Below are 26,674 nucleotides of genomic sequence, written 5' to 3'. Positions count from 1 at the left end.
ATGAAAAGGAAGGTATCCACATGGGTCAATAACTCGCCCCAAATAGAAAGCGAGCAGCTCACCTCCACTGCTGGATTCATACTGGCCAGCTCCTTCTGTAAGAAGACAGATCACACCTCGCTAGTGAAGCATGAGGTGAAGTCCTGCACCAGTAAGTATGAAAAAAGAAGCCAGGTGCAAATGCTTTTCTCGTTGGAAATAATCTGTGGGCGTTTTCAGTCAGGCTTCAATTCTTCAATGCTTCAATTCAGCATAGCACTGAATCTGCACTATTAAAAGTCGTAAATGGTCTACTGCTTGCCACAAATGGTGGCACCATTAAAATTCTTTTTTTTTTCTTGATATCAATGCTGGTGGTTTTGTTCACATCTTGCAAACAGACATTACATTGTTACAGTTGGTAAATATAGATTATCTACTACATCTGTTACCCAAGGTGATTTACTTGTTAGCCCTAGGCCAAACCATATTCAGAACCATAATCTTAGTTTTCACAGTTATGCTGATGACATTTAGATATATCAGAAAAAAATATACCCCTAACTTTCCACCTCAGGCTACAGCAGCACACATCCATGAATTAAACCCCTGAATAAATAACAACATTTTTAAAATTAATCACAGATTGAACTTATGTTAATTGGGCCTCATCAAAAAAATGTCCAACATCACTACTGACATAGATGGTGTCTCAAGAAAGACTCATTTTTTTGACCTCTTACTCACCTTTAAGACTAAGTCACTAACCCAATCTGCATTTTTCCATCTTCGTTACATTCTTTACCACCAGTGATGCCAAAATATTGGTCCATGCTTTTAGACTGTACCATATTGATTATTGTAATTCTCTTTTCTTTGCTCTACTGGATTAACTGATCAATAAACTTCAGTACATTTAAAACTCAAGAGTGCTTAAGTACAACAAAGAGTCTGCTCACATCACCCCTAAACAGCTGCACTGGCTACCAGTAACTTCTCATATGAATTACTTATTACAACCCCAAATCAAAAGAAGTTGGAACAGTATGAAAAATTTTAAATAAAATTTAATAAAAATGCAGTGTTCCTTACATTTACTTTGACTTTTATTTGATTGCAGACAGTATTAACCTGAGATATTTTATGTTTTATCTGCTCAACTTTATTTCATTTATTAATAAACCTCCATTCCTGCATTTCAGACCTGCAACACATTCCAAAAAAGTTGTTGACAGTAAAGCATTTACCACTTTGTAATGTTGCCACTTCTTTTCACAACGCTTAAAAGACGTTTTGGCACCAAGGATACCAAGTGATTTAGTGTTTCAGCTTTTTTTTTTTCGCATTCTCCCTGCAAACACGTCTTAAGATGTGCAACATTACAAGGTCGTCGTTGTCGTTGTTGTTTTTATTTCAAAATTCTCCACACATTCTCTGTTGGGGACAGGTCAGGACTGCAGGCAGGCCAGTCCAGTACCCGTACCCTGTTCTTCCACAGCCATACCTTTGTAATGTGTGCAGCATGTGGTTTTGCATCATCTTGTTGAAAATTGCATGGATGACCCTGGAAAAGATGAGGTCTTGAAGGCAGCATATGTTGCTCTAAGATCTTAATGTACTTTTCTGCATTAATGCTGCCATCACAGAAGTGTAAATGACTTTTGCCAAGTGCAATGACACAGACCCATACCATGACAGACACTGGCTTTTGGACATGTTGTTGATAACAGTCTGGATGGTCCTTTTCATCTTTGGTCTGGAGCACACAGCATCCATTTTTTTTTCAAAAAAAGACCTGGAATGCTGATTCATCTGACCACAATACACGTTTCCACTGTGTGATTGTCCATCCTAGATGCCTCCGAGCCCAGAGAAGTCGACGCTGCTTCTGGACATGGTTAACATAAGGCTTCTTTTTTTGCACAGTAAAGTTTTAAGTGGCATTTGTGCATGTAACTCCGTATTGTAGAGCTTGACAAAGGTTTGCCCAAGTAATCCCTCACCCATGTGGTTATATCAGCTATTGTTGAGTGGTGGTTCTTGATGCAGTGCCCTCCTTAGGGATCGAAGATCACGGGCGTTCAGCTTAAGGTTGCACCCTTGGCCTTTACACACTGAAATTCCTCATGATTCCTTGAATCGTTTAGTGATATTATGCACTGTAGAGAAGAAATATGCAAATCCCTTCCAATTTTCTCATTTTGCATTTGTTGACAAACTGGAGATCCTCCAGACGCTGCTTTTGTACCAAACTATGATTACAATCACATTATTTTGTTTTTTTCATTTCATTACTAGCCCTAAATTGCCCCCATCCCAACTTTTTTTAGAATGTGTTGCAGGCCTGAAATGCAGGAAAGGAGGTATATTAACTAATTAAATTAAGTTGAGCAGATAGAACATGAAATATATTGGGTTCAAACTGTCTACAATCAAATAAAAGTCAAAGTAAATGTGAGGAACTCCGTGTTTTTATTTTATTTGCATTTTCCATACTGTCCCAACTTTTTCTGATTTGGGGTTGTATATTTGAAGCCAGCCTGTTTCCAGCTATTCTTGAGGAGCTCCTCCCTTGCACCTCTGATGGCAGGTTTCTCATTGTTTCTTTATGCTAAACTGTGGCACATCTTTCAGTGCTGCAGCCCCCAAACTATGGATCTCATTGACCCAAACTTTTTGTGACTGAATGTCTGTTTCATCAATCATCAATCATTTTATTAGTAGTAGTAGTAGTAGTATTAATAATAATAATACCGTTTTATCTAGCACTTCAGTATCATGTATCAATCACCTTTGACTAACTCAAGGTTGCTTTACAACAGCAACCAAACAAGGTAAAACAATACTGTGACAAAAACAAAGCAACAAATAAAAGACACAAAACATCCGCTGCCCACATGGCAGAGAGTGGATAGAATAGGGATAGCACAAAAATGAGATTTGGTTGTCACAATATGACAGGCTGCTTGGCCATCTGCAACTGGGTTCTCAGGGGGAAAAAATGAAGCTAGGGAAACATAAAAACCAGTCGGGACCAACAACACACTAGCGGTGAATAGAGAAAAAAAAGTTCTAGAATCTGTAACAAAAAGTAGATATGTGTAACAGGCAGATGAAGCAACAGGTGTACCCCCTACCTGTGAGACCAGGAATACTGAACCCAATACACAAAATGCCTAACTAAGGTAGAATAATATTGTGGCTAAACATGTGCTCAGTTTAAAAAAAAAAGAAAAGTGCCTTTGACCAGAAATACACAATATAAATGTTGGGTGGATTAAATATAGCCCAAATGTGCTTCAGAAAAATGAAATTAGCTGTACTGCTAATCCAAGAAAAGAATGAGCTAAAAATTTTATAATGCAACCACCCCAATGCCAGGAAATGTAGCTAAGCTGTTTAATATAGCATCTTGCAGCCTTTCTTCAAATCACATCCATGCCAAACCACATATTTAATTGGAATTTAAGAACAACAACAACAACACTGGTGTTGCATTATAAGACATGTTTTTACTAAGTGTTCTGTCAAAGGTAGGCACAGATTTCAGACACATTTTGCTTGGAGAGTGACTTTTGACTCAGCTCCTCCATATATAAGGCCCAGTCTAGTAGCATAAAGCAGCATTAAAAGAGTATTCATTTTTGTAGTAAAACTGATTTGTGTATAATTAGTAGTACTTAATTATAATACAAGTACTTAATTATATTTTATGTGGACATTCATTCTGATTATTGGATTCAGGTGTTTCAGCCACAGGTGTAAAACTAGGAAAAGGTGTAAATAACAGGATATAGCTTTGCTCGAATAGCCCAAACTGAAATAACAAATCCCATGAATTTTTGCAGGTTTTAAAGGTCTGTGCTGTTGGAGAAAGAGAAAACTGCATTTTCATCAAAGAGCTCGGAGGTAGAAATAATGGATGACAAACTGATTGATATCAAAAACATCCCAGGTTATGTGCAAACAGAAAGGGTGCTTTGCTCAGGGGGATATTAGTAACAGGTATGTGTAGGGATGTCAGAGTTAGAAAGAGCATAGGGAAAGTTTTGTGCTGTGTGAGGGAGTTTGGAAACTCATAACTGACAGCTGAAAGACATCGGGGAGAGCAGATGCAGCAGGAGCACAGGTTTGACAAGTGCTGAGAAAGTGCTTATGTACTCGCTTTTTAGTATGCTCCAATGATGCGCACATACACACACACATATTCCTGCAAGCACACTCCTGTCTGGCTTACACTTCCCCCTGGGCAAACATTCTCTGCTGGCTTACATACCCGTTCTCCATCTCTCTGTCATTTGGTTATATGCAGTGTGGGGATCTAATCGACCTCAGCTGGGTTTTTGTTGCTGAAAAACAATGGTGTATTTTCAGTCTCCATTCAGGTGTGAAAATTTATTTCTCCTACCAGAAGCAACATAGCGTGAGGTGTGTTTTCTGGTGCAGAATGTGAGAAGAGCATTTGCAGTACAGTTGCTGATGTGACAGGGACAAAGCAGACTAAATGAAAGGCAGTGAGGAGCAACAGATGTGTACATTAAAAACAGTTTTATAATATAAAATAATATAAGAAAAATTGATAAGATAAGGATTTGATATAATACTTGCAGTAATGTAAATAAAATGTTGGGCTATTACAAGCTGTCAAGAACAATTTCAGTGCATCTTGGCATTTATTTCACTAGTCTGTGGAACTGTATTAGAGAGATGTAACATTATTCTTTTAAAAGATATTACTTTATCTGATAGCAGCACATCAACACATCGTTTTTATTGGGTTGACAAAATAGAATAGAATTCCTTTATTTGTCATATACACATATACAGATGTACATTACAACGAAATTCTTTTTTTTTTATATCCAGCTTGTTTGGAAGTTGGGGCTAGAGTGCAAAGTCAGTCATTGTACGGCATTCCTGGAGTGATTGAAAAACATATTATATGATTTATATCATTTTCATACTTATAAAACCATTCACGGCTCTCGGGTGGCCGCTGTGATCCAGAGTTTAAATCCCAGGTGGCAAAGGTGGGCTTGGCTTGGGATGGATTTGGAGTCGTGTTTGTGGACAAGATAAAGCAGTGGCTTTTGTGCCCTGTGAACAGATGCTCTGACATTCCGGAAGAGACCACTCACATGAAGCTAGAAATTTTTATTGTATTAATGAGTGGATCAATCAGAAAAACTGTGTTGATTTGCAGTGCTCCTTGCCTTCAAGGGGGCAAGTGAATCAAAACCAATCCAGACACCTGTCTAGACACAGTTGCACTCATTATGATTTACAGTTATATATTCAGGATTACTAACAAACTGACATTGTGATAGACGTCCTTTAAAAAAAGAAAGAAAGAAACAATAATAATAATAATAATAAATAAATAGAAAAAAGTAAAAGATAGGACCCCAGCATGTAAAAGACTACAGGCTTTATAACTTATTTTATATTTTTACACACATACTAGCAGTCCTTACCTTTCAAACAATTATTAATAACACAATATTTACACTGCCATCTTCCAATCCTAAGATGTCGCCTCACAAAGGCAAGAAGGTCCTGGGTTCGAACCCCAGGGTTTCCTCCTGGAGCTCCGGTGTCCTCCCACAGTCCAAAGACATGCAAGTGAGGTGAATTGGAGATACAAAATTGTCCATGACTGTGTTTGACATGAAACTTGTGAACTGATGAATCTTGTGTAACTACTTAACTGAATGGCCTCTTGGTTTACTTTGTACTGTACAATGAAAGCATGAGGACACATAGACTGCTGGGTAAAAAATGAGGTCTGTAACCTCGTTTTGCCACCTTTGGAGTTAATTGAAATATTGATTGCAATATTGAATATATATTTGCCCCTGATTTCATTATAAAAGACACAGAAATATCTTTTAGAATTATTTTTTTTTAAAGTATAATGTCTGAATTCATCAACTAAGTATCCTACCAAGTGAGCAGCTTACCAAGTGAATATAAAGCCTTTGGCTCCATCTAACGAACACTTAGTGTAAAACACCCGACAAATGAGTTTGTTTGTTTATTTATTAGGATTTTAACGTCATGGTTTTTTACACTTTTGGTTACATTCATGACAGGAAAGGTAGTTACTCATTACACAAGGTTAATCAGTTCACAAGGTTATATCCAACACAGTCATGGACAATTTAGTGTCTCCAATTCACCTCACTTGCATGTCTTTGGACTGTGGGAGGAAACCGGAGCTCCCGGAGGAAACCCACGCAGACACGGGGAGAACATGCAAACTCCACACAGAAAGGACCCGGACCACCTGGGGATCGAACCCAGGACCTTCTTGCTGTGAGGCGACAGTGCTACCCACCGAACCACCGTGCCACCAAAAGTCAGAGTAAACAAGTACTCCTTTACCTTTGTTTTTGTTGTTTAATTCACAAACCCGAATTCTGTTAAATATGGGACATTTGTAAAGTGCAATAAAAAATTAAGTTAGGCAAGGCAAGGCAAGGCAAGGCAAGGCAAGTTTATTTGTATAGCACCTTTCATACACAGTGGCAATTCAAAGTGCTTTACATAAGGAAAAATTAAAAGCATTAAAACATTCCTGAGATCTAGAACCTCAGAAAGACTTCTTGCAAACATTTAGTTACAATTAAGACAACATGAAATTCAAACAACAGAGATAAAAATTAAGAACATGAAAAATTAAAAGAAAATATTGTAAAATATACCCTACAATTTGGGAAATACGAAATTAAAACAAGAGAAATAAGCAATGAAAACATGAAAACTAAAAGAAAATATAGTAAAATATACACTACAATTTAGAATGTACACTACTCTATAAAAAGAATTATTAAGAGCATGAAAAACTAAAAGAAATAGGGTAATAGTAAAAATTTCGAGCTCAATCATAGGCACAAGAAAAAAGAAAAGTTTTTAACCTGGATTTAAAGATTTCTACATTTGAGGAACATCTAATATCTCCTGGCAGTCTGTTCCAGTTATATGCAGCCCAACAGCTAAATGCTGCTTCACCGTGTTTAGTTTGGACTCTGGGCTCAACTAGCTGACCTGAGTCCATGGATCTAAGAGATCTACTGGGTTTATATTCTCTAAACATTTCTGAGATGTATTCTGGGCCGAACCCATTCAGTGATTTATAGACCAGTAGCAGCACTTTAAATTCTATTCTGTAACTAACCGGAAGCCAGTGTAGAGATTTTAGAACTGGAGTGATGTGCTCAGTTCTCTTCGTCTTAGTTAAAACTCTAGCAGCAGCGTTCTGAATGAGCTGTAACTGTTTAATGGTCTTTTTGGGAAGTCCCGTTAAGAGACCATTACAATAGTCCACCCTACTGGAGATAAAAGCATGGATCAGCTTCTCTAGGTCTTGTTGGCACACTAGACCCTTGATTTTGGCTATATTTCTAAGATGGTAGAAGGCTGTTTTGGTGATGGTTTTAATATGGCTGGTGAATGTAAGATCTGAGTCTATTAGAACGCCAAGATTTCGGACTTGGTCTTTGGTTTTTAGAGCCCGGGAACTGAGGTGCTCACTGACACTAGACCTCTTTTCTTTGCTGCCAAACACGACAATCTCTGTTTTGTCCTTATTTAACTGTAAAAAATTCTGGCTCATCCAGTTATTGATGTCCTCAAGACACTGACACAGTGAATCTATTGGGCTGTAATCATCTGGTGAGAGAGCCAGATATACAGTATCTGTGTGTCATCTGCATAACTATGGTAATCAATGTTGTTAGCCTGTAGCATTTGGCCTAATGGCAGCATATAAAGATTGAACAGAAGAGGTCCGAGAACTGATCCCTGGGGGATTCCACATGTCATAGCCACCCTGTCAGATTCACAGCTGCCAATAGTGACGAAGTAACTCCGGTCTTCTAAATAAGACCTGAACCAATTGAGGACTGTTCCAGAAAGTCCAACCCAGTTTTCCAACCTATCCAGCAATATTCTATGATCTACAGTGTCAAAGGCAGCACTAAGATCCAGTAAAACCAGAACTGATATTTTACCCGAGTCAGTATTCAGCCGTAGATCATTTAACACTTTTATGAGAGCCGTTTCAGTGCTGTGGTGAGCTCGAAAGCCTGACTGAAATTTGTCAAAATAACCACTGGAATTCAAAAAACTGCTGACTTGATTGTAAACAACTTTCTCAATTATCTTAGCTATGAAAGGAAGATTTGAGATCGGCCTGTAGTTGTTTAACACAGACGCATCCAGAGTTCTCTTTTTTAGGAGTGGCTTAATGGCAGCTGTTTTCAGTGACTTTGGGAAAATGCCTGATGCTACTGAGCCATTAACTATTTGTTGCAAATCAGTTTTTACAGAGTTAAAAATAGTTTAAAAAAATTCAGATGGCAGCATGTCGAGACAACATGTCGATGGTTTAAGATGCTGAACTGTTTTCTCCAGAGTTTTTTGGTCTATTGTATTAAATTGTGACATAATAGTCATGTTATTTCTAGGTGTCTGTAGGGGCAGCATGGTTTCATCGTTTGACTGAGTGGTGTTGATGGTCAGTCTAATAGTTTTGATTTTTTCACAGAAGAAATGAGCAAATTCATTACATTTCTCTGTGGACAGAAGTTCTGGTGTGATCCGTTTTGGAGGATTTGTAAGCTTGTCGACCACGTTGAATAGAGTGCGGGTGTTGTTGATGTTCCTGTTAATGATCTTAGAGAAGTGCAGCTGTCTAGCCCTGCATAACTCCGAGTTAAAACTACAAAGGCTTTGCTTATAGAGATCATAGAGGATTTGAAGTTTAGTTTTCCTCCACTTACGTTCAGCTCTCCTGCATTCTCTTTTCAGAGCTATTACCATCATTGTGTTACGCCATGGTGCTTTCTGTTTGCTCAACGTTTTCATGACTTTTACCGGGGCAACCACATCCATGACAGTCAATATTTTCACATTAAAGTTATCCAGCAGTTCATCAACTGACTCTGCAATTAAAGTTGGTGATATACAGTGCCTGTATTCAGCCCCCTTGAACTTATCAACCTTTTGCCACATTTCAGGCTTCAAACATAACGATATGAAATTGTAATTTTTTGTGAAGAATCAACAACAAGTGGGACACAATCGTGAAGTGGAACGAAATTTATTGGATATTTTAAACTTTTTTTAGAAATAAAAAACTGAAAAGTGGGGCGTGCAATATTATTCAGCCCCCTTGCGTTAATACTTTGTAGCGCCACCTTTTGCTGCGATTACAGCTGCAAGTCGCTTGGGGTATGTCTCTATCAGTTTTGCACATCGAGAGACAGAAATTTTTGCCCATTCTTCCTTGCAAAACAGCTCGAGCTCAGTGAGGTTGGATGGAGAGCGTTTGTGAACAGCAGTTTTCAGCTCTTTCCACAGATTCTCGATGGGATTCAGGTCTGGACTTTGACTTGGCCATTCTAACACCTGGATACGTTTATTTGTGAACCATTCCATTGTAGATTTTGCTTTATGTTTTGGATCATTGTCTTGTTGGAAGATAAATCTCCGTCCCAGTCTCAGGTCTTTTGCAGACTGCAACAGGTTTTCTTCCAGAATGGTCCTGTATTTGGCTCCATCCATCTTCCCATCAATTTTAACCATCTTCCCTGTCCCTGCTGAAGAAAAGCAGGCCCAAACCATGATGCTGCCACCACCATGTTTGACAGTGGGGATGGTGTGTTCAGGGTGATGAGCTGTGTTGCTTTTACGCCAAACATAACGTTTTGCATTGTGGCCAAAAAGTTCGATTTTGGTTTCATCTGACCAGAGCACCTTCTTCCACATGTTTGGTGTGTCTCCCAGGTGACTTTTTATAGATATCTTTGAGAAATGGCTTTCTTCTTGCCACTCTTCCATAAAGGCCAGATTTGTGCAGTGTACGACTGATTGTGTCCTATGGACAGAGTCTCCCACCTCAGCTGTAGATCTCTGCAGTTCATTCAGAGTGATCATGGGCCTCTTGGCTGCATCTCTGATCAGTCTTCTCCTTGTTTGAGCTGAAAGTTTAGAGGGACGGCCGGGTCTTGGTAGATTTGCAGTGGTCTGATACTCCTTCCATTTCAATATGATCGCTTGCACAGTGCTCCTTGAGATGTTTAAAGCTTGGGAAATCTTTTTGTATCCAAATCCGGCTTTAAACTTCTCCACAACAGTATCTCGGACCTGCCTGGTGTGTTCCTTGGTCTTCATGATGCTCTCTGCGCTTTAAACAGAACTCTGAGACTATCACAGAGCAGGTGCATTTATACGGAGACTTGATTACACACAGGTGGATTCTATTTATCACCATCAGTCATTTAGGTCAACATTGGATCATTCAGAGATCCTCACTGAACTTCTGGAGTGAGTTTGCTGCACTGAAAGTAAAGGGGCTGAATAATATTGCACGCCCCACTTTTTAGTTTTTTATTTCTAAAAAAAGTTTAAAATATCCAATAAATTTCGTTCTACTTCACGATTGTGTCCCACTTGTTGTTGATTCTTCACAAAAAATTACAATTTCATATCGTTATGTTTGAAGCCTGAAATGTGGCAAAAGGTTGAAAAGTTCAAGGGGGCTGAATACTTTTGCAAGGCACTGTAGCTATGGCCTCCATAAACTGAGAACTAGTACTTTCATTTATGCACCTTTTCTTAACAGAAACAGAGCTAGTTTGAGCATCTGGAGTGATCAGCATTTCAAAGAAGACACAAAAATGATCAGAGAGGGCCAAGTCCTTGACCATAACAGAAGAAATGTTAAGACCTTTAGAAATAACTAGATCCAGAGTGTGCCCTCGAGTATGTGTAGGCCCTTTCACATGTTGCAATAGACCAAACGTGTCAAAAAAGACCAAAAAGTTATTTGGTGTTATTGTCCTTGTTATTATCTAAGTGGATGTTAAAATCCCCAGTTATGATGAAGAAGCAGTACTCAGTGGAGATAACTGACAGTAGTTCAGTAAATTCATCTATAAAATGTGCAGAGTATCTTGGAGGTTTATAAATGGTTAAAAATAAAATTTTGGGAGTACCCTTCAAAATAAAACAGAGGTATTCAAAAGACATAAAATTGCCAAGCACAGTCTCTTTGCACTGGAATACATCTTTAAATAAGGCAGCTACTCCTCCACCTTTTCTACCACTTCGACACACATTCATAGAACTGAAGTTTGCTGGTGCTGTTTCATTAAGAACAGTAGCACTGCTGCCTTCTGCTAACCATGTTTCAGTTAGAAACAGAAAATCTAAACTGTAGGATAGAATTATGTCATTCACTAAAAATGATTTGTTGGCTAGAGATCTAATATTAAGCAGAGCTAGCTTTAAAGGAACCACAGGAGCCCCTGGGGCAGCCCAAGGTTTTCGTGGTACAGGTAAGAGGTTAGACTGGTTGACTTGATATGCTGAATGCGTTCTATTCTTTCTATTTCTAATCAACACAGGAATAGAAAACATTTCAGGCAAGTTACACCACATGTGATTCATTAATTATTTAAAACTATTATCTAACTGACAAAAATTATAAAGAAAAGATTTCCAATGATTTCACTAAACGGCTTAATTGTATTTGGTAATTATAAATACATTTAGAATTTGATGCCTGCAACACACTCAAAATAGTTGGGACAGAGGCATGTTTACCACTGTTACACTTTTCCTTTCAAGTACATTTTTAATCATTTGGGAATTAAATGAATGCAGTTTTGCAAACATATTTTTGCCAACTCCTGTTTGATACGAGACTTCAGCTGTTAAATTCTCAGTGTTTGCTGTTTTGTCTGATTCTCTTCATCATGGCATTTTCAATAGGAAACAGATCTGGACTGCAGAAAGGCCACTGAAGCACATGCTATCTGTGTATACATACTGTTGTAGTGAATTCAGAATAAAGCCTGGCATTGTCCTCCTGAAATAATCATGGACTTCCTGGGAAAAGGTGTTACCTTGTTGGAAGCAAGCATAGCGTCTTCTACTATGCAGAGGTACTGCAGGACATGCTAAGCACATCAATAAACTTATATAAAGGCTATACCTCAATCACAGGAAAAAATGAAAAGATGATATTAACATATTTACAACTGTTGATAGAAAAAGTTAACTGCAAAAATATCAAAATAATTCCTCTTGTAAAAGTTTTGATCAGAGTTACTAGATATTATTTGCAAATATTAGGCTATATAAGATAGAAAAGCATGGTAAAGTCTGGTTATTTTCCTAAATAGTTTTTGTAATATTTTATACACAGTATCACTGTATGTAGGGCATTGTAGGAGAGTGGTTAAGATTCTGCACTAGTAATCAGAAGGTTGCCAGTTCAAGCCTTACCACCTTGTTGCTAGTGTTAAGCCCTTGAGCATGGCCCCTAAATCTTAATTTCTCACATTGTATTCAGTCACAAATGTAAGTCTCTTTGGATAAAAGTGTATGCTAAATAATGTACATGTAAAAATGTGAAATGTTTGATCAAAAATGTGGAAACACTATTTGTTTAAAAATTAATATTGTACTTTTTGTATTTGTATTTTGCATTGTAAAACACTACTCTATTTGTTTAAAAGTCACGTTTTATAAAAAACATAATACTTAGATTTGTATAGGTCAAATTTTGTGTTAAAAATACTATTATATTATTTATTTTAAAAATCCTTGTGCATTTGTTCACATTTTACATTTACAAATACTTTTTAAATGATTGTATTTGTTAAAAGCTTACATTTGGTATTTTAAAACACTTTGGTACATTAGTGTTTTCAATATATAAAATATAAATTATTATATTTTAATATTCACTAGTTTGAAAGTCTAGGGTCAAAGTTTAACATGTATTCAAAAGATCTTCAACAAAGTTTCACACTGTTATATTTTCGTTGGTGAGAGCGGGAGGAGTAGTAATTGGTCGTGTTTAAGAGAGCTTATAATCCGAATTTAGCACCATCTGATTTCCACCTTTTTGGATTCTGAAAGAAGCTTTAAGGGGAAGAAGATTTTCATGTGATGATTATGTGAAAGCAGCGGTGCATCAGTGACTACACGCTCAACCATTAAAGAAACATTATTTGCTGATGGCATTAAAAAGTTGTTACGACGGTGGGGAAAATGCATGTAGAAAAGTGATGTAATTTGTTTTTGAAATTCTTAATAAATAGAGTTTTAAAAGTGCGGAAACATTTTAAAAGTCACTTTACTTGAACTTGTGTTTGTAAAGGCTGGTGTTTGACCGGCTCTTAACACTTTTGACGTTTGGTGGCGGTAGTGCATTACAGAGCTGCTTTTTGCCAACGTTATTAAATCAAGGAAGAAGAAGAAACCGCAAAAGCAACCCAGCTAGGAGAAGTCATCCTGCTAATAATAAATATGTTGTTTATACACAGCAGAGAGAAAATAAACAGCTACGTTAAGCGTTAATACGCTTCGGGTTTAATATAGCATTTTATTTTCATTTGAAATAGCAGCCTGTTACAAAGCTGGTGCACTGCTGAGGTGAATTGTTGTTGAGTGCTGATTTAGCTGCATCAGTATTGAATAATGGCCAGTGTTATAGAAGCAGAGAGTGAAGCTGCTGTACCGCACACACACCACACATCTGACACTGACACACATCTGCACAGAGACAGTGGCAGTGATGAGGAGGATTTTGGGATGTACGGACATGACGGATCAGACACTGAGACCCATTTCCACAGAGACAGTGGGAGTGATGAGGGAGATTTTGGGATGCACACACAAGAGAGATCTGATACAGAACTGAATGTTTACACTAATAGAGACAGTGAGAGTGATGTAGATTTAGATGATCAGACAGAGTGGAGATCAGATTTTGAACAGACTGGGAATACTATAATAGAAAATGAATGGGATGATGAAGATATGGATATTAAACATGAGTTCTGTGAAAATCCTAATGTTCCTGTTCATTTCAGTAAGTATTTGTGTATTTTTCCTTCTGTGTCCTTTCAGTATTTTAGTAACAATGCATTCTAGTTTAGTCTATTTCTTATGCAAATTACAGTATTTATAAATGTACCTAAATTATTTTTATTTGCTTATAAGATAATGCAAAGTCATTTAATGTAAATGAAGCAATTGTCAATTTAGACCTCCCACAGTACAGGAAACTTCTTTTTTTAATACATTTGTTAAACCTACAGTACCTCATGACTTGTTAAGCATGCAGTAATCCCTTAAAAATAGGAATTTTTAGCGTTTTACATATTAAGGTTTACCTCTTCATTAGTCGTTCACATAAATGAAATAAACCTTAACTTAAAGTAGGCATGTAATGTTTTGATTTAATTAATAATACAATTATAAATTAGTTATTTAAATAGTTAAGTTTTCTTGTAAATCAATTGCCTTAATTTGAATAAAGAGAACACATACAAATCATTTATGATTCTAAAGCATAAACAGGGCAAATATCTTGTCTGCGAACATAAATGTAATCAAAAAGAAATGTTTCTCGTAATCGATCAGGAAATGACCAGCTCTGTGGTAAACTGTTATGGAGAATGTAGACATAATTATGGAAAAAATAAATTTCATAGACAAACACGAATATGCACGACTTTAAAGTCTTTGTGAGGTTTTTTGAGCAGTGTCCCAACTTAAACATGAACAGCCATGCTGGCCTAAAAAAGCTGAAGGATGACACATGCTTCTTATGACACGTGCAGCTGCAGGTTGCTACTTTTTAATGGAAATTGGCCGATGCTTACAGAAAGCTTTACCACATGCCAGACTGTCTGTATTTCTCTGCTCTTCCACTTGTATCTTGTTGCTTTGGCAGACAGTGGGCGGCATGGTGGCCCGGTGGGTGGCATTGTCCCTCATGGCAGAAAGGTCCAGAGTTCGATTCCCAGGTGGGGCGATCTGGGTTCTTTCTGTCTGGAGTCTCCCTGTGTCTGTGTTTGTTTCCTCTGGGAGCTTTGGTTTCTAAAGTGGATGTAACCAAAGTGTAAAATATGACGATTAAATCCTAATAATTGAACACTGGCCGAGAGTTGACTGTTCATTGGGACCTACGTCCCTCACACATACTGTGTCTGTAAAACATATAAAAACAACTGTCTTACTGTTGAAAGTTAAAAAAACATTGTGACTGAATTATTTAAACATTATTTCAAGTGTCATAGGTTTATTGTGGCTTTTTCTTAAAGCTAGTGGGTCTTAAATATGCATAGAGCAACTTTCTGGTATAGAAAAGTATCTTATGTCTTTTATCTTTGTGGCATGGCCTTCTAAATGCTTTTTAGATTGGCTGTAGCTGTTCACTCTGTGCCCATATACAAATCCATTGAGACTTTTTGTAAATTGCTATAAAAACAAGAATCTGTGATTTGTACATTATTTTAAACATTTTTTTTAAACTGACAAAACTACAAAGATAAGATTTCCTGTGTTTTCATTGACCAACGTAGCTGTACTTAGCTGTATGTAGGCTTTACATCACCTTTCCTGTTAATGATACTTTTTAATGATTTGGGAAGAGAGGATGCTAAATTGTTGCAGTTTTGCCTGTGGATTTTTTGTCCATTTTGGTTTGATACAGGAGTTTGGCTGCTCAACAGTCAGTGGTTGCTGTTGTCTAATTCTCCTCTTCAAGAAATGTAATACATTTTAAGAGCAGTCAGATCTGGACTACATGCAGATGATTAAAAGCTCACACAAGAAATCACAGATTCTTCTTTTTATTGCATTTTACAAAATGTCCCAACTATTCAGGACATGGGAGGGAAAACCCTAACAGCCAGTGATGGAAACAAGTATTCAGCTAATGTTTTTGTAATTAAATATACCTTATTGTCAGTGCACATATCCACAACATGTAGGTGCTTACATAGACAAAATTGGCTGTGTCTGATTGATAGGTGAGTGAAGGGGTTCCTCATTGTTGCTGCAATTGCGGCCTCTGCTGGCTTGTCTATGCACCAGCAAGAGAGATGGTAGGTTCACAGATAGTAGTGCATGATTATACATACATCCTACTGCATTGTGTGTAACTCTGTCTTTTGCAGATCTGCAGATCTACACAATGTTTTTTTACTAATTAATGTGAGATTTGGTAGGAGTGAATTAGGTACTGAACTAGTGATCAGAAGGTTGCTGGTTCAAGCTCCAAAAAAAAGTTATTGTGCAAATTGCACTTGCTTCTTATAAAAGATGCCAAACCTGGTAGTGTGGAGTGGTTGTGCTTAGTGGAGATGATTAAACATAGCTTAATAGAAAAAGTTAGGAGGTGAATGCTGAACTGTTTTGCCACTATTATGAAAACAGCACTGTGAATTACACATAATTAAAGGACACAGTTAAAGCAACATTCTAGTACCAACTGGTTACTTAATAAAAAAGAAATTGATGTTTAAAGTGTTTGTGGAGGATTGTAAAAATGCAAATCCATTAGTGGGACCCTTATATCCTTTGAAAAACAAAGGCAATAGAGTAGTATGGGCCCAAACTGATGCTATTAATTTGTGGTGTAGGATTACTACCCTTACCTTTCCTTGCAAATACATGTTTGTTGTTTATATTTCATAAACTATACACAATTCTTTTTCAAGACATTCTTCTTTGATCTGTATTTTTATGAGTATTTGTTAGCAGTGCTGTTAACCGTCTTTATTTTTATCAGATAATGATGTCCATGTTGAAAGGAAGTACTACACCTGCACTTACTGTCGAAAAACATTTACTCAGCGGCAGTCGTTGAGGGAGCATAAGCTAATCCACACAGGGGAGAAGCCCTTCCAGTGCACCCAGTGTGACAAGTGTTTCAGACAACGATCCTCTTTGTATGTTCATAAGAAAGTTCACAGAGGAGACAAGGCCTTTGAATGTTTTGTCTGTTTTAAGAGGTTTTACAGAGCAGTTGACCTGAGGTCACATTTGGGACTCCATACTGGTGTGAGAGAGCACGTCTGCGCTGTCTGCTCTAAAGGCTTCGGGCGTCCCAGTGATCTGAAACGACACATGCGGATACATAAACCAGCATTACCCGAAATCGAAAAGATTCCACCCAAGTGCCCTGACTGCGGCAAGACCTTCACCCGTCAGGCTCAGCTGGAAATTCACCGGCGCGTTCATACTGGAGAGAGGCCGTACAAGTGTATTCAGTGTGGTGAAAGTTTCCGTTGGAGACAGAACTTAAAAATTCATCAGAAGAGCAGATGTGAGAAGCTTTTTGACTGCTCAGATTGTGACAAACGCTTCTCAACCTTTTCAGCTCTAGAAAAGCATCAGCATGTGAATCATTCAGGTAATTAACATACATTTTATTTTCAAAAATAGTGATTCATCCTTATCCTCCTGGAAATGATGTCTAAAATGTGTGGTTGTTTATATACTGTGCAGTGTAAAAAATAATTATATTTTACGAACCAACAGAAAAACAACATTTGAGAAACAAAATTGTCCAACACTTACAGTATATCTCACTTGTATTTATCTTCTTGTTTGTTTTATTAATACGAGGGATTTTCAAGTTTCTGCACTTTTATATTTTGGTTGGAAACGGTGAGGGTGGGAGTAGTAGTAATTGGTCGTGTCTGAGAGACTGAGAGAGAACTTATAGTCCGGATTTAGCACCATCTGATTTCCACCTTTTTGGACGCTCAAAGAAGCTTTAAGGGGAAGAAGATTTTCATGTGATGATGTGAAAGCAGCGGTGCATCAGTGACTACGCGCTCAACCAAAAAAATTTTTTACTGATGGTATTAAAAAGTTGGTACAACGCTGGGAAAAATGCATTGGATGGCGACCATGTAGAAAAGTGATTTTAATAAATAAGTTTAATAAATAGTTTAGGTGCGGAAACTTTTTGAAGAACCTTGTATTAATGGGACCAAAATGTGCTGAGATCCAGGTTTAAATTTCAGCGGTGCTATCGGCCAGCTGGGCACCTACACATATGATTGGCTCTTTCTGAGGGGGGTTGGGAATAGCTAAAGCCCTTCAATGGATTGACACCCTGTCCAGGGTGTTCCTGCCTCACACTCTGTGGTACCTGAGTGAAACAGTGACCCTCCTAGGAATAAAGATTGATGAAAATGAAATTAGTATTAATAATAATAATAATAATATGAGTGACAATATGAGTTTTCACCCCCTACATGTTCTACAAAAATATTGTAGTGTATTAAACCTGACACACCTGGTGACATTGTATTGTTCTATTTATTTATTGTTGTGAAGTTCGACATCAGTGCAGTGAGTGTGGGAAGAGCTTTAACCAAGCAAAGGATCTGATGGTGCATCAGCGAGTTCACACTGGAGAAAAGCCCTACAAATGCTCTCAGTGTGACAAAACCTTTCGTCAGCTCGGACACCTGAACGAGCACCAGCGGGTTCACTCTGGAGAAAAACCTTTCAAGTGCCCAGTGTGTGAGAAATGCTTCCCTTACTCACAGAGCATGAGGAAACATCTGCGTGCTATCCATGGAGGTACTAGCTCAGTTCTGAATCAATACTTTCACTGTGGTTTATGAATGTGTGTTTTATATAGAGTGGTATTAAAACATTCATTCATAAAAGGGAAATCAACAAATAACTGGCCAGGCCATGTTATTTTAACAGAGAGAGACAGAATATCAACAAAAAATCTAGAAAAAAAACATTAAATAAAGGTTATAAATTAATTTGTATTTGATTAAGTGAAATAAGTATTTGATCCCCTACCAACCAGCAAGAATTCTGACCCCCACAGACCGGTTATGTGCCCATGAGGCACACAAATTAGTCCTGTCCCTTTAAGAAAGTACTCTTAATCTCACCTCGTTAGGTGTATAAAAGACACCTGTCACAGAATCAGTTTCTTCCATTCAAATCTCTCGACCACCATGGGCAAGACCAAAGAGCTATCAAAGGACGTCAGGGACAAGATTGTAGACCTGCACAAGACCATCAGCAAGAAGCTTGGTGAGAAAGAGACCACTGTTGGGGCGATAATTCGAAAATGGAAGAAATACTAGATCACAGTCAATCGCCCTCGCTCTGGAGCTCCATGCAAGATCTCACCTGGTGGGGTAAGAATGATTCTGAGAAAGGTGAGGTGTCAGCCCAGAATTACACGGGAGGAGCTTGTCAATGATCTCAAGGGAGCTGGGAGCACAGTCACCAAGAAAACCATTAGTAACACACTTCGCTGTAATGGATTGAGATCCTGCAGTGCCCGCAAAGTCCCTTTGCTCAAGAAGGCTCATGTACAGGCCCGTCTGAAGTTTGCCAATGAACACCTGAATGATTCAGAGAAAGCTTGGGAGAATGTGATATGGTCAGATGAGACCAAAATTGAGTTCTTTGGCATCAACTCCACTCGCCGTGTTTGGAGGCAGAGAAATGCTGGATATGACCCCAAGAACACCATCCCTACTGTCAAACATGGAGGTGGAAACATTCTGCTTTGGGGCTGTTTCTCTGCTAAGGGTACAGGAAGACTTCATCGCATTGAGGGGCTGATGAACGGGGCAATGTACCGTAGAATCTTGAATGAGAACCTCCTGGCCTCAGCCAGAACACTGAAGATGGGTCGTGGATGGGTCTTCCAGCATGACAATGACCCAAAACATACGGCCAAGGCAACAAAGGACTGGCTTAAGAAGAAGCACATTAAGATCCTAGAGTGGCCTAGCCAGTCTCCAGACCTTAATCCCCTAGAAAATCTGTGGAGGGAACTCAAACTTCGAGTTTCCAAGCGACAGCCTCGAAACCTTCAGGATTTGGAGAGATTCTGTAAAGAGGAGTTGGCCAAAATCCCCCCTGAGATGTGCACAAACCTGGTGACCAACTACAAGAAACGTCTGACCTCTGTGCTTGCCAACAAGGGTTTCTCCACCAAGTACTAAGTCACGTTTTGCTAGGGGATCAAATACTTATTTCACTTAATTAAATACAAATTCATTTATAACCTTTATTTAATGGGGTTTTTTTTTCTGGATTTTTTGTTGATATTCTGTCTCTCTCTGTTAAAATAAACCTTCCATAAAAACTATAGACTGTTCAAGTCTTTGTAAGGGGGTAAACTTACAAAATCAGCAGGGGATCAAATACTTATTTTCCCCACTGTGTGTATATATATATATATATATATATATATATACACACACATATATATATATAAAGCTATTTCAAAGTATTTTTTCCTATAAGGATGTATGGGAAATCTGTTAATGCGTTCCGTGGTCCCGTGGACTGCATATATTTAGGCAAATGCAAAAATAATGGGGTTGTTTTTTACACTTATACACTAAACATAACACAGATATAATACATAATAATGAAAAAACTGTTAAAAATTAACAAAAAATACAATAAAACCTACACTTTAACTTTACTTTTTTTTTTGTTTTCTTATGCCTCTTAATCATGGAGATGCTTGATCTTAAAAATACTGTATTGCTTAGAGATTTCAGTAATTCACATGAGAAGTGACAAAATAGCTTTTGCGCTGGCTGTGCTGGGCTGTGCGGTCCCGCCCCTTTTAACACATTAAGTCACATTAAGCTTTTTTTAACGCTAAGCATTTTAGACTTGGAACAACTAATTCTTACAATTTCTTAGAACCCTGAGCTATAACACAATTGAAACAGGAGAAAAATCCAGCTAAACACAGATACATGGGGACGCTTTCAGAGTGAATTTGAAGGTTATTCCACACAAATACAGATTCGCCTCATATTCACACTTTGATGACCTTTTACTGCACCACTCAAGCTGAGCGCTGAACAAAACGGCAGTCGCACACACATCGAGTTTAAGGGTACAAATCTTGGCGAAGGGTATCGAGTTTAGGGGATGTCAAGTAACAAGGTACCACTGTAGCTTTGAAAAATGTGTTACATCTCATTTATAATATTTAGCTGTACTGCTTGTTATTTACAGTCATTGTTTCAAATCTACACTGAATGCTATACTGGCTCTGGTCTTTATGTTAAGATACTATGCATGTTAATTAACAAAACCTTAAGCTGCATGTGTTTAATATTTGAATTTGTTGCAATAATTTTGTCCTTTTACTGTTAACCATAGGCTAAGGCTGTTTGTTTATTGGTTTGGTTTAAAAAGTGGCAAAATTGGCATCTCTAGAACTTACACTGTCTTCTTGTTCCTCAGCCTTTGTCCCGTTTTTCGATTACGGGGTCGGCATTTCCGGCTTCTTCCCGTTAGGGGTCGCCGGCAGGATTTGGCACAGTTTTTACGCCGGATGCCCTTCCTGACACGGCCCTCCCTATTCATCCGGGCTTGGGACCGGCACTACAATGCACTGGTTTGTGCATCTAGCGGCTAGGTGTCTATAGGACAATTCAGTGTTTCCAGTTAGCCTGGTGGCATGTTTTTGGACTGTGGGAGGAAACCGGAGCACCCGGAGGAAACCCACGCAAACACGGGGAGAACATGCAAACTCTGCACAGAAAGGACCCAGACCGCCCCACCTGGGGATCGAACCCAGGACCTACTTGCTGTGAGGCGACAGTGCTACCCACTAAGCCACCGTGCCGCCCTCTAGAACTTACACTGTGATGACTGAAATTATAGCTGCACAGTGGGGCATCCACACAGGCACTGGAGAACTGGTTTTGATTATCACCTTTAGTCACTATCTGTAAGGAGTATTACATGTTCTCTTGTGTCTGCTTTTCTTCCTTTGGACTCTCCCCATGTGAGCATGTTGGTGAATGGGTCTGTGTTTAATGCCCTGTAATGGGTTGATGCTCTGTCCAGTTTTTCTGGGTGCTGCTTGACCAATTGTGACTGTGATAATGCAGATGAACGATACACAAATGAAGGATAAATGTACTACTAAGATACTTTTAGTAAAAAAAAGTAAAAAAAAATAATGGAGTAAAAAGGAAACCAGCATAGAAATGCTTTTTGTTTCTTAGGGTAGTACAAGCACACTTCAAAACAGTGGCTTCAGATTTTTTTATGTAAAATTGCTGTGATCCAAATTTTGCAATTTTCATAGATGCATTTTGCCATTTGATCAACATATTTTTCCTCTTCACTTGTTTGCAGCAAAGTCTAGTAAAACTGTGGAAAACAATGCACAAGAAGAACCTAATACGAAGCCTTGTGAGTTATATTTTGTTATATTTTGCTTTATACTGTATTTGTTCTTACATAAAGCGTCCTCGTTTATTTCTTAAAGGATTTTCACCCCTGTAATTGTAGATGTAGAACAGAGGATTTTGTTATGCATGGTTTCCTTGGCTTAAGTAATAATAAAAACATCAAACCCTGAATGGTGATAACTATACAATTTCGGTGCAGGGCTTAAATAAGCAAGTATGTTTCTAAAATATTCTTAATTCGTCACCAATAGTTGAAGAAGTGTATCAGGGCAAAAACTGCTGGTAGAACTACACTGACATACTGTGATTTGGGACACAGCCACAGTGGTTGGGAGTGAATGTTCTGACATGCTGGATCCTACAGTAGAATATTATTTGTTGTTTTTATTTCTTTAATTTGTTGCACTGTCCAGGCATGCTGTATGTGGAACAGCAGTCAGTCAAATGAAGTTCAGCTCTGCTGAATACATTTACAGATGTTTACCTTTTCACTTCAACAACATAACTTAAGCTACATAAACTCCTGATTTTTATAATGTGCTTGGGCGGCACGGTGGGTAGCACGGTGGGTGTCACCTCACAGCAAGAAGGTCCTGGGTTTGATTACCAGGTGGAGCAGTCCTGGTCCTTTCTGTATGGAGTTGCATGTTCTCCCTGTGTCTGTGTGGATTTCCTCAGGGGGCTCCAGTTTTTTCCCACAGTCCAAAAACATGCAAGTGAGGTGAATTGGAGATTCAAAATTGTCCATGACTATGTTTGACAATAAGGACTTGAACTGATTAATCCTGTGTAACCAGTAACTACGTACACCGATCAGCCATAACATTAAAACCACCTCCTTGATTCGACACATATTGTTTATTTTATCAGCTCCACTTACCATATAGAAGCACTTTGGAGTTCTACAATTACTGACTGTAGTCCATCTGTTTCTCTGCATGCTTTGTTAGCCCCCTTTCATGCTGTTCTTCAATGGTCAGGACTCTCCCAGGACGACTACAGAGCAGGTATTATTTAGGTGGTGGATCATTCTCAGCACTGCAGTGACACTGACATGGTGGTGGTGTGTTAGTGTGTGTTGTGCTGGTATGAGTGGATAAGACACAGCAGCGCTGATGGAGTTTAGTCCACCAACCAAAAACATCCAGCCAACAGCGCCCGGTGGGCAGCATCCTGTGAACACTGATGATGATGCTAGTTTTTTTTTTTTTTTAAACGTATAGTTTCTTTCTTGTATTCACAGCCCAGCACATTAAAAGTGAAAAGAATGTGGGAAAAAATTCGATAGCTTCTACCAGCTGAAGACTTGAGCTTCTCTCAAACTAAAGATTCGGTGAGTGTGGGTGTAGCCATCCATAATGATGATAGTGATTAGAAATAGTGCTAAGCCTCTGTAAACTCTGTAGATGAAAAAAAAAGCACACAATGCTAGCATAGTAACTAAATGGCATGCTAAATGACCAAAAGTATTTGGACATCCTTGTTTTCATCCATGTATGAAATTAGTTTTTTTAGATAAATGAGATGCTTCCAACTTTGTGGCAACAGTGTAGTGAATACCCCTTTTATTTTCCATCATGTATATGTCTGTGTACACAAAGTGAGTTCCAAGACATAAGTTAACAAGTTTAGTTCAGAGGAACTCCACTGGCCTGCACAGAGCCCTGTCCTCAACCTCACAGAACACCATGGGGAGGATTTGGAATGTCAATTGTGAATCTGGCCTCATCCAACAGGTGTGTCTGACCTAAATGCTCTTTATACTGAGGAGCACAAATCTCCATACACACACTCTATAATCCTGTGAAAGTCCTTCCCCTAGGGGTGGAGGTGGTTATAGCCATAATAAGGGGCTGCCAAATCCATAATAATGTTTATTATTTTGGAATAGGATGCACAACAAGCTAATATACAGGATTCCAGGTGCTTTTGGCCATGCAGTGTATTATACGTACATCTGCTTACGATGCCTGCTGTTAAAATATATTTGTATTTTTTATTTCCACAGGTTAATGAATCTGATGAAGTTCCATGATGGTGTACAGTGGATGGTGTACAGTAGATGATACAGCTTGACGTTGAAGATTCTTAGTCCATGTAGTCTCAGTACCATATAGTGGTATTGCAAGACTTCTGCCGAAGAAAAATACTGAGTAAAATGAGTTACATTATTAATCTTAATGGATCTTTTTAGTTGGGTTAAGTACATGTTAACGCTTCTCAAAACGTTATAGGACATTTTAACATTTACAGAATTTGGCAGAAGATTTTATTCTAAGCAGTTTACGACTTAATACTTAAAAGTCCAACATTGGCAGCTTGGCAATGGTGTGGCTTAAACCAACAACCCTCTGATCAATAGTCCGGTACCATAACCGGTGAGGCATCATGTTATGAGTAGATTTAGTAGAGGTTACCAGTGTCTGCCTATCTGTGTTTTTGTACTCATTGCAAAGCTGTTGCTTCTTCAACTTATTTAACTCCTTTAATAGGTGGCAATATTACTGAATATTTATAATGAAGTAAACAAAAACATGTTGGACTGAGTGATTGTGTTCCCAAACATCATGTTGTATGGTGTGATTTTTCCCAAGGCTCAATTCTGGGCCCTTTTATAATTAAACACGTAGGTGTTTTTGTTAGTTGGTGTAGTTAATAGATATGACATGTTGTTCAGTAAGTATATAGACTACACACTTTTTATTCATGTTTTATCCTGGGTGCTTACAGGTCTATCGGCTTATGTACATGTGGCTAAAGTAGGTCAACCACACTCCTAATGATAGAGTTCTGGTGTTTCAGCCACACCTGTTCCCAAATGATGTGTAAAAACTGAACGGTTTAGGGAGGGTCCTTTGTTGTTTCAGTGCACAAAGCAAGACTCACAAGAACACATTGTTTGACTAGTTTGGTGTAAAGGAACTCCAGTGGACTGCACAGGTTTACACTTTTGGGATGAATTGGAATGTCTGTTCAGAACCAGCTCTTCTTGTCCAACATCGGTGAATGTCCTCTCAAATGAGCTTTTGACTGAATGGGCACAGATTCCCACAAACACTCCAGACAAGCAGAGACTGTTATAGATGGAACACTCCATAATAATGCTCATTGTTTACATGGTCACGTGTCTGCATAGTGTCAGCTATATAATGTATGTTTTTGTTAGTTGATTTAGCTAATAAATATGACATGATTCATAAGTATATTGACTACACACTTTTATCTGTCTTACCTGTCTAATACCTACACAAATAATAACTGGAGTATGTTGTTTTTAAGTGATCTCAGCTTTATGTTGCAGGCTCCTAACTTAAGGGCAATGTTAAAAATGCTTTTAAATAACTAAGGTTGGATTTGATAAATCAGTTGGGTTATTTATTTTTAATTATGCTGTACACCAATCAGGCATAACATTATGACCACCTTCCTAATATTGTGTTGGTCCCCCTTTTGCTACCAACTTTGCCCTGCAACTGTGATGCACTGTGTATTCTGACACCTTTCTATCAGAATCAGCATTAACTTCTTCAGCAGTTTGAGTTACAGAAGCTCGTCTGTTGGATCGGACCACACAGGCCAGCCTTCGCTCCCCACGTGCATCAATGAGCCTTGGTCGCCCATGACCCTGTCGCCAGTTTACCACTTTTCCTTCCTTGGATCACTCTTGATAGATACTGACCACTGCAGACCGGGAACACCCCACAAGAGCTGTAGTTTTGGAGATGCTCTGACCCAGTCGTCTAGGTATCACAATTTGGCCCTTGTCAAACTCGCTCAAATCCTCACGATTGCCCATTTTTCCTGCTTCTAACTCATCAACTTTGAGGATAAAATGTTCACTTGCTGCCTAATATATCACACCCACTAACAGGTGCCGTGATGAAGAGATAATCAGTGTTATTCACTTCACCTGTCAGTGGTCATAATGTTATGCCTGGTCGGTGCATTTGATAACACAACTTATCAAATGAGACTTGTTGGCATTTTATACCTAAAGGTAACATATTTTATTTCTGTTCCCACATTTCCCCTTACAACACCCAGAGGGCAGCAGAGTGATGCTGCAACAGTACTAGAGTCCCGAGTTCGATCCTCATCTCTTATCTTTATCTGTGCTGGCATGCTTGTCCAGTGTCTGTGTGGGTTTCCTCCAGGTAATCTGGTTTCCTCTCAGCTCCTGAAACATGCAAAAGATGAATGGGCTGTTCTAAAATGGTCATCTAAAATGTTCTAAATGAGTAAATTGATATATTATGTGGATGTGTGAAGCCCTGTGATCAATTGGGGTTCTGTCCTGGGTGTATTTTGTCTTTGTACCCACATCGCTATTTGCTGGTAGGTAGTATGCAATTCTGACTCAAGTATACAGCTGGTTACAGCTGCAAGCTGTGACATCTGTGAAATAGGTAGTTACTTAGTACTGACTGTCCGGTTCAGGTGCTTTACAATACAAGCTAGTGCTTGTTTTCCTTGTCCAAATGCGCAGATGATTTTTTTTATTGACACTAAATAAACCAGCAGCTGGTATATAGTAATTCAGTGTACAGCAACGTATGTTCCAACTTTTTTTATGACCTTCATCCCAAACTGTATAATAGATTGTAGTAATGGAACCCTAGGAAGTTCACGTGACTTGATGTAACTTAATCTACATACATTTATTT

At 38.5% G+C, this 26,674-nt stretch overlaps 1 protein-coding gene across 1 annotated transcript; it reads left to right on the top strand.

Moving 5' to 3' along the window:
- Nucleotides 1-25,213, top strand: LOC134310662 (zinc finger protein 501-like). Its single transcript, XM_062992291.1, has 7 exons — nucleotides 1-151; nucleotides 16,577-17,200; nucleotides 18,136-18,384; nucleotides 21,955-22,011; nucleotides 22,961-23,017; nucleotides 23,254-23,343; nucleotides 24,019-25,213. The coding sequence occupies exons 1-6, from the start codon at nucleotides 1-3 to the stop codon at nucleotides 23,310-23,312; spliced, it is 1,197 nt and encodes a 398-aa protein (XP_062848361.1). The 3' UTR covers nucleotides 23,313-23,343; nucleotides 24,019-25,213.
- The last annotated feature ends 1,461 nt before the right edge of the window (nucleotides 25,214-26,674 follow it).

This window comes from Trichomycterus rosablanca, chromosome 3 (assembly GCF_030014385.1).
Source record: "Trichomycterus rosablanca isolate fTriRos1 chromosome 3, fTriRos1.hap1, whole genome shotgun sequence".
In the NCBI taxonomy this organism is placed as follows: domain Eukaryota; kingdom Metazoa; phylum Chordata; class Actinopteri; order Siluriformes; family Trichomycteridae; genus Trichomycterus; species Trichomycterus rosablanca.
This window is presented reverse-complemented; position numbering and strand designations above follow the sequence as displayed.